Source organism: Triticum urartu, chromosome 5A (assembly GCF_056163025.1).
Source record: "Triticum urartu cultivar PI428250 chromosome 5A, HENAU_Tu73, whole genome shotgun sequence".
Classification (NCBI taxonomy): Eukaryota; Viridiplantae; Streptophyta; class Magnoliopsida; order Poales; family Poaceae; genus Triticum; species Triticum urartu.
Window position 1 is genome coordinate 535,222,656 of NC_141877.1, and position 9,285 is coordinate 535,231,940.

At 43.0% G+C, this 9,285-nt stretch overlaps 1 protein-coding gene across 1 annotated transcript; it reads left to right on the forward strand.

Moving 5' to 3' along the window:
• Positions 1-2,277: 2,277 nt before the first annotated feature.
• On the forward strand, positions 2,278-5,106 carry LOC125556555 (protein DETOXIFICATION 21-like). The gene is made up of 8 exons (XM_048719266.2): positions 2,278-2,571; positions 2,699-3,240; positions 3,366-3,452; positions 3,665-3,721; positions 3,815-4,053; positions 4,216-4,334; positions 4,459-4,545; positions 4,712-5,106. Exons 1-8 carry the CDS (start codon positions 2,278-2,280, stop codon positions 4,790-4,792), a joined length of 1,506 nt encoding a protein of 501 aa, XP_048575223.1. The 3' UTR covers positions 4,793-5,106.
• Positions 5,107-9,285: the final 4,179 nt, after the last annotated feature.

Here is a 9,285-nt window from a genome sequence, read left to right on the forward strand (position 1 = left end):
CAAGCCGAGGACAAAGCTATGCATGTTGTCTATATTTTTACTGCTCGAGAATAATTAATAAGTCATTAATTAATAACTAATGGACGCGTTAATTACTCAACCGTTTTTTTATTTTTTTGGATCGTGGGGCTGTTACTTGGACGTGGGGTACCTACCCAGCCCGCATTATATAGTCAGACAGACGTCTACCCTAGCCGCCATAACATATGGTTTCACACCGTTCCAGATCATTACGCCTCCATGCAAGTCTTCTCCATCCCTCCTTCCGACGTGCACCGCGACAAGGGACAGCAGGCCTCCGGAACCCCGCCTCTCATGATCCTGTACGGGAGAGAGGCGATCAGGTTTTGGGTGCGCAATCGCGCGATTGTTGGCAGCGACGACTTCGCCAACGACAACTTCTTTCCCGACCTCGGCAACCTCGTCATCAACGACATGGGCGACAACATCAACGCCAGTGGTCCTGCTCCCGCTGCTCCGTATGTGATCTTGTCCTCCTTGTTCGAGAGATCATGCTAGAAATATTAGTTCTAGCTTGTGCCCTAGATTTGTTCTGTTCATCTATTATGCTAGTTCGCATGATTAGTTTTATATCTATTATTGTCATCATGATTTATTTACTATTTATTTGGATTAAATTTTGCAGTATTTTGCTTGCTGTAACTTGTTGATCATTGTTTTGATCACTTCAGAGTTTTTCTTTTCTTTTTACTCCACCAAAACATAGCTTGGGTCTTGTATGACTATGCTACTTGCCGGTGTGATTCTTTATATGTATGCATTGATGTTGATTGTGTGCATCATAACTATACAGAGGTCGGATGTGTGCTTATTGTGTTTGTATTATCTGATACTATATTTTAAGTTAATAAATCTCACCATTTATCGAAAAAAAAAGGATCCAGCCAGACGCTGTGCCCCACCAACCAACACCCGACAGGAAAGGTTGACGGGATCTCTGACTCTACAGGCAGCCCCACGGCCTCCCGGAGATCTGGGCTTGTCGTCGACCTACTCCAGCAGGCAAAATTTTGTGTTTTGACCCTTTTCTGAAACCTATTCGAGATTTCACGCTAGTTTGAATTTTTTTTGAGAACTGACCCTTTTACTACCGCCAGAGTCCATGGCGGTAGGGTTGTACAGCCTACCGCCAGAGAGTTTGGCGGTACCGCCAAGGTGTTCGGCGGTAGGCACGAGCATGCACTGTGTTCAATATTTAGAAAGATTTTGCGGTAGGGCATGCAACCCTACCGCCATGGTCCCTGGCGGTAACAAAAGGGTCAGATCTCAAAATATTTTCAAACTAGGGTCAGATTTCAAATAGGTTTCAGAAAAGGGTCAAAACACGAAATTTAACCACTCCAGCATACACAAGCATCCACCGCCGGCCCCACCCCACCGGTAACATGTACTAATAAAACTGTAGAGCACATGAAAAAGAAAAAGAAAACTGTAGAGCACAGGAGACCCACGCGGTGATCCGGGCACGAGGGAGCGAGCCATTTCCTGTGGAGTGGTCGTAGTTGTTGGTTCCCTGGAGGTAGTCGTCTCGTCGGTGCGCTCAAGTGGTCGCCCTTTGCAAGTCTCACAGCGGTGAACTGGTGATCTGGTACTGTTAGCGGGCGGTTTTTGCTTCTTGTTGTTGTTGTTGTTTACTGTCCCCGGTAGTTAGCTGTTTGCTTTCTTTATTAAGCACGGCAGAAGTGCCTTTTCTCTAAAAATGGAGACATGCATGCATAGAAGATAGAGAGCCCAGTGAAGCTAAAGAAACATATTAAATATTTGTCTTTCTAGAGATTTCAATAAGTGACTACATACGAAACAAAATGAGTGAATCTACACTCTAAAGTATGTCTATATATATCCGTATGTGGTAACCATTTGATATATCTAAAAAGACAAATATTTAGGAACGGAGGGAGTAGATGCGTACGGGAGCTAATCGCCTGGATTATATATATACTCCTACTTGTGAGCTCGGTCGGATTGGAGTATACATTATACTCTGTTCCCTGGATCTCTGATTTGAAGCTAAGGCAAGATACATACACGTGCTAGCGATTTACTGATAAAAGCTTTTGAAATACGGTAGTAAGTACGACCAATTAATAAATGTTGGGACTGATCGGCCAATCGGCAGATAGATCGATGCATCCTATCTACCTTGTCTAACCGGTGTGCTTATACTGACTAATGACACACAATGACAGTGACAAAGCTACTCATTGCATTCACCAGCAAGCTTGCTCTCTCCAAGGCAACAAGATTTTAGGCTAGATGAGCCGAACGACCTGCCTTCAATCAATGGAGAAGTGGGAGGAGGCCCCGCTGCTGGAGCACAGGCAGGCGGAGCATAATGCGAGCGGCGACGGAGAGGCCAGGCTGGGGCGCCGGCTGTTGGAGGAGAACCGGATGCTGTGGGCGGTGGCAGGGCCGGCCATCTGCACGCGCTTCTCCACCTTCGGGGTCACCGTCATCAGCCAGGCCTTCATGGGCCACATCGGCCCCACCCAGCTTGCCGCCTACGCCCTCGTATCCACCGTCCTCATGCGCTTCAGCAACGGCATACTGGTAACAATTAATTGCTATTTTCATCGCTCCTTCCTTCCATCAATCTGTCTGCCAGAGAATCAAACTGCTTGATTATATATCTATGCAAAACTAATGTCTGATGTTCTTAGACTGAAATGCAATGCAGCTGGGCATGGCGAGCGCGCTGGAGACGTTGTGCGGGCAGTCGTACGGGGCGAAGCAGTACCACATGATGGGCATCTCCCTGCAGCGCTCCTGGATCATCCTGACCGGCTGCGCCGTGCTCATGCTCCCCATCCTCATCTTCACTGAGCCTCTCCTCGTCTCCATTGGCCAGGACCCCGTGATCAGCGCTGTCGCGGGGACCATATCGCTCTGGTACATCCCTGTCATGTTTGCCAACGTCTTCAGCTTCACGCTCCAGATGTACCTGCAGGCGCAGAGCAAGAACATGGTCATCACCTACCTTGCATTTGTGACCCTCGGCCTCCATGTGTTCCTGTCGTGGCTCTTCACCGTCAGGCTGCACCTTGGGCTCTCTGGGGTCATGACCTCCATGGTCATCGCCATGTGGATTCCTGTATTTGGGCAGCTCATCTTCGTCTTCTTTGGTGGCTGCCCTCTCACATGGACCGGCTTCTCCTTCACAGCATTCACCGACCTCGTCCCTATCCTCAAGTTATCTCTATCCTCTGGTGTCATGCTCTGGTATGAACAAACTTGATGTTCCACTATATTATGCAGTTTCTGTTGTGGACCAAGTGTGCGCCTGCATTTTATACTTTACTGTCCTTATTAAAAAATTAACGTCTTTTCTTGTTTGCATTTTTCAGTTTGGAATTGTGGTACAGCACCATATTGGTGCTCCTTACCGGGTACATGAAGAATGCAGAGATTGCACTTGATGCTCTTTCAATATGGTAATACATACTAATTTTATTTCACTATTTCATTGTTCTCGAAGCTTATTGCGTAAGCTTTGGTTTTTCCATGCACACTGGATATTGCTATTAGTTCATAGGTCAGTAATTAATCACTGGTCCACATATGCCATTTCACTGTTTCATAGTATTTCCTTGTCACCACATATGAGCTAGTTAAGTTATCTGATTTCTACCTGTGAAATCTGCAGCCTTAACATCAACGGTTGGGAGATGATGATTTCTATTGGCTTTTTGTCTGCAGCAGGGTAACTTGTTCATCTTAGACATATGGAGATTAATCGTATCATGTGATTGAATAAGTTTTCAGATTTTTGATGATAGTGATTTGTGTGTTATAGAGTGCGTGTGGCGAATGAGCTTGGAGCTGGAAGTGCAAGAAGGGCCAAGTTTGCCATCATAAATGTCGTCACCACTTCCTTGTCGATGGGCCTTGTGTTGTTCGTGTTTTTCCTTTTCTTCCGCGGAAAGCTTTCCTACATATTTACTACGAGTGAAGAGGTAGCTGCCACAGTTGCTGACCTGTCGCCTCTTCTAGCCTTCTCCATCTTGTTGAACAGTGTTCAACCAGTGCTATCAGGTTTGCTTTAGCATTTGACTGAATTCCAAATGCATATACATTGCAATCATTGGGTCCTGTTAATTTTTTTCTTGTTTAAACGAGGCAAAACATTTGCCTTTTATACCAGTATAAGATTCGTTTGGTTTACTAAAACTATAGCCTCGATTGATCACCCTGTAGGTGTTGCTGTTGGTGCGGGTTGGCAAAGTGTAGTTGCCTATGTCAACATCACAGCATATTACTTTATTGGTATCCCTCTTGGAGCAATCCTAGGTTATGTTCTTGGATATCATGTGATGGTAAGATAATTATTGTCAGGTGATGCTGGTGTATCAGCCAATCAGTTACTGAAATCATCGTCCTTGTGCCTCCTGGCTCTAATAAGTTGTGGTCCTAACTCGATCTCCTTGGTTGTTGGTATAGGGCATTTGGGTTGGCATGCTGCTCGGAACACTGGTCCAAACAATTGTACTTCTGTTCATAACAATTAGGACTGACTGGGATAAACAGGTTAGCTTTGTTAACGGTTCAATCTTCACAGCACTGAAACATTGTTAAGTAAAGTCTCCATATGTCTAACCTATTTTACAGAAGTTCATAAGTATATATTGTGTGCTAGACTATAAGGGTGTAGGGGATAACTCAAATATGGCTTCTATTCCATCTAATTTTTCAGGTAGAGGTTACCGAGGAGAGATTGAAGAGGTGGTACATGGATTGGAACAAAGGGAAGCCAGATTCAAGGGGAAGTCCATGAGATTAAAAATCTGGCACAAGTAATGAATCACCATCAAGGTAGAACTTGTATGCCCTGGTTGATTGGAGTTTGTGGCGTTTTAGAGGATAACTACTCTTCTTTCAATATGTCAAGAATTAAAGGGATGGAACATTAGTTGGCATCGTAGACGTGTCAGAGGTTGTTTCTCAAGATCGAGCAAACGATAGCAGTGATGCGTGCTCCACTTGAGAAGAAAACAAATATGTTGCTCAAGGAAAACACTTGATCTGCCACTGCCTCAGCATGTAAAATATGCCTTGGGTCGCTGTGAGCTGGTGGCACAAGTGTTGTTCTGTATTGATGGATTTTGGTTGTGATTAGCAAACATGTTATTTGTATATCGACTGCGTGCGCTTCTTGTCATCTTTTATCTCGGTGTGATCATGAAACGATTGGTTTGGTGTAGATTCTATCGGTTTGTTACAATTTACAGGTTGATATGAAACTTGTCACGGTTTATACAGTAGTGGAACATGATAATATTATCGTGACCGTATCTATTGTATACTAAAAGCACAATGCATTTTTTTTCGAGCCACGACATTTCAGGAACCGGACAATATGGAAAATATGAAAACATACACAAAATACAATACAGGAAACAAAAACACAATATGAACTGCCAACAAAAACAAAACAAAAATATGAGACATACAAGCCTGAAAACCGCTACACCTATGGACAGCTGTGTGGTAGACACCAGAACTTACACGGATCACCTAGGACTGCGAGTAAAATTTCAGGATGAAATACCTTAAATCGAAACGGCAGACGATTCATCCAGCCCCATGTCTTATATTTACGAGACAAAAACTTAGAAGTTCCACATGGACGTAAGAGAAGAACATCTTGCAAGGTCCAGTGAGAATACAAAATACAAACTCCTTGAAAGTATATTTTGCTTAGATCAAACATTTGGTCCGTACCGTCACAATCCGAACTGTAATTATTCTTACTGAAATAGCTAAAATAAATCATCATCAAAATGGCTCGGCCTCCATGGAGCCGGAGTTTCTGGAAAATTCAAAATTCGAACTTTTCAGATTGTAAACGAGGATGAAATACCTTAAAATGCGATCTGTTCCAAAAAGACAAATTCATGAACTTTGTACATCTACTAAAAAGCCTCAGATTTGTTCTTTTTGTGTAGCACTTATTTTAAGGTATTTCATCCTGAAAATTTACACACTATGCTTTATGTCTCTAAGTATATGTGTATTTTTTTCAAAAAAAAATTGAAACGTGAAAATTTGAATTTTGATCAATTAAGTTTCGGCCTCCATGGAGGCCGAGCTCTATTGAGCATTTTTGGAGATCTCACAATTAACAACCTATTATATACTGAAAGCACAATACTTGCTTTTTTCGTCGAGGCACACGTGAATCCACATCATTTATTTAAATGGTTGCCCGGTTGGATCAACAATTTAATGAACATGTTCTATTCGGATTTGGAAACAGTTCAATCCCACAATCCTCTTGACCAGAGATAAGCATAAAGTACGTTTCTATTTGTATTCAATTTGCTCGTCCGAGAATTAAGGCGTGTCCTGGCTTTTCACATGGAGCGTGTACTGGTCATCTACTAAGACTAGCCCCCAGAATAATAAATTCGGTTTTGCCAATTCTAATAACTAAATCTCACTCAATAACACGGTATGATTTTACACGAAGATTGATGCGGATTTTTCTTTTTTTCTTTCTATTCCCATTTGATTGTTTTACAACTTTTTGTTGTTCTGGCTAGCGAGTGTGCAACTATAGTCGTGTGGTCGACTGGCGGAACTTGAAACATCATTTCTATGTGGCCTTTGAATTACGTGATGAGCTCATTGACAAGAATGAGAAAAAAAATCCTTTAACAGGAGGTGAAGTGCTACAAACCATTTTAATTTTGAAAAACTACTGATGATAGAAGATATGCATAAGCAACATTTGGAATTCAAACATAAAAAAACATGAGTCACCATGGCACATCCTATTACTTGTCATTCCCAATGAATGGTATTCTTGCCAGTTGATTTATGATAGAAGTACAACTAATTTATTTTATTGTGCTATATTAATTTGAATATCCAATTCTATAATTTTTGGTATGTTAATTTGCTATTTTAGACTGATCATTTGCGTATTTTCCAAAAATAAAAAGTGCAACAAAGGTGTATGAAAACAAGGGGAAGGAAATAAAAGTGAAAATAGATAAATATAAACATCAAAATGTCATGATTCTACATAAACACACTAATATAGCACAAGAAAATACATTATGTGTACTATGAACCTCCCTGAGACCATATGTTCATCTATCGGTCACTTTGAACATACTGAAGATGATGCTCTTGCATTTGTGAAGGCCATTGGGCTAGTTACTAGAACCAAAAAAAAAAGGAAGAGACCAAACGGGTAGAGCAGACCAATTATAGTGATCCATGATATGCAGCAAAGCATGTACAACTTAGTTAAGAGCATCTACAGCCGAGCGCCTCAAACCGGTCTCAAACGCCTGTGCCGTCATCCCGGTCACTGGCCGGTCAAAAAAAGCCGACTACCCAGGCGCCTCAAACCGGCTTCAAACGCTTGGGCTAACCGTCATCCCTCATATGCAGCCCAAATTTGGACGGATATGGGGCAGTCCGGGCGCGTTCACCACGTTGGACGGACGACCGGGTCCCACCCGTAATCGCCCATAAACCCAACGGTCCGACGGGCATTTCCTCCGGTGGGGGTGTTAGTGCCACATGGTGCCGCTTCAGCTCCCCGCCCGAGGGCCAAGGTCCCGCTATTTAAGTCGTACAACGTCCCCTAGCCCTAGCCACATCCGCTTCCTCCCTCCCCATGCTGCCAGTCCGAGCCCATCCACTTCTCTCTCTCTTCCCTTGTTGTGCGCCTCCGCCATGGCCTAGCATAAGAAGACCACCTATGCTATGCCGACACCGAAGCGGCGCTTCCAGATGCTCGAAGAGATCTTTGTTAGGTGCGCCGCCCGGATCACAGCGGGCCTGCCTCCGGATTCGCTGGAGCAGCAGCCAGAGCCCATGGAGTAGGAGGAGGGGGAGGAGGAGGAGCCGAAGCCAGCTGCGGACTTTTCCATGGAGGACACCATGGCAGAGTTCGAGGTCACCCAAGCGGCGGAGATGGCGTAGCAGACCGCTATCCTGGAGTCCATCCAGGACGAGGCGTATGTCCAGGCCAGCCGGTGGTTCATCCGACAAGTACGGGCGGCGATCGACGCACTTCTCACCAAACTGGACACAGAGAAGGAGGCGGAGGCCGACGCGGAGGAGCTGCAGGGGCCGGAGCTACGGCTGTCGCCCATGTACCTGGAGCCGGGCACGGAGATCGTGCATAGCTCCGACAAGGAGTAGGGTAGTGTAGGTTTTAGTTGATGTACGTAGTGTGTAGGTTTTTCTCTTTTGCATGCTTTGTATGGCTTTAATGTTTTAAGTATGGGGTATTCGGATGTACATAACAAAATTTGAGGGCTGCCCGTTCAATGCCCACATACGCGTCCGGGCATGTCCGTGGGCGTTTGAGGGCCCGAATTTGGTGTCTGTGGCAGTAGATGCTTAAGCGGCATGCCGATTAGTCAAAACTTATGTATATATGTGGAGAAAAATTAAATTGATGCATTCAAACATATGGGACCCGAAAATTTTCTCTCGGAATTCCTTGGTGCCAATTATAGCATACCAAATCCTTCTCCATATCCATGCCAATTAAGTACCCAATAAATTTGTACCGATCCTCTTAAAACTGAAAAAGGGGAAACAATAAGTTCGAGTCTGTCATTATAATAAAAGTATGACTAATGTATTTTCTTGCAATATATTAATTTGAATTTCCAGTTCTATAGTTTTTGGTATGTTAATTTGTTGTTTTAGACCCTTCATTTGCATATTTTCCAAGCTAAAAGGTGCAATAAAAAATGTGTAGGAAAACAGAAAAAGAGGAAAAACAAACTGAAAATAAAAGCACAAAGGACAAATAAACAACAAAATGTCATAATTCTACCTAAACAGATTAATATAGCACAAGAAAATGCATTCCGTGTAATATGAACCTCCCTGAGACCATACATTTTGCCAAACTTTCCTCTCATTTGTTGTTTCAGATGTTTCATTTGCGTATTTTCCAAAAATAAAACTTCAACAACAAGGTGTAGGAAAACACGGAAAGAAAGGAAAAACAAAAGTGAGAATAGATAAATAAACAACAAAATGTCATAATTCTACCTAAACAGATTAATATAGCACATGAAAATGCATTCCATGTAATATGATATGAATCTCCCTGAGACCATACATTTTGCCAAATTTTCCTCTAATTTGTTGTTTTAGACCCTTCATTTGCATATTTTCCACAAATAATAGTGCAACAGCAAGATGCAGGAAAACAGGAAAAAAGGGGGAAACAAAAGTGAAATAGATAAATAAACAACAAAGTGTCATAATTCTACCTAAACACACTAATAT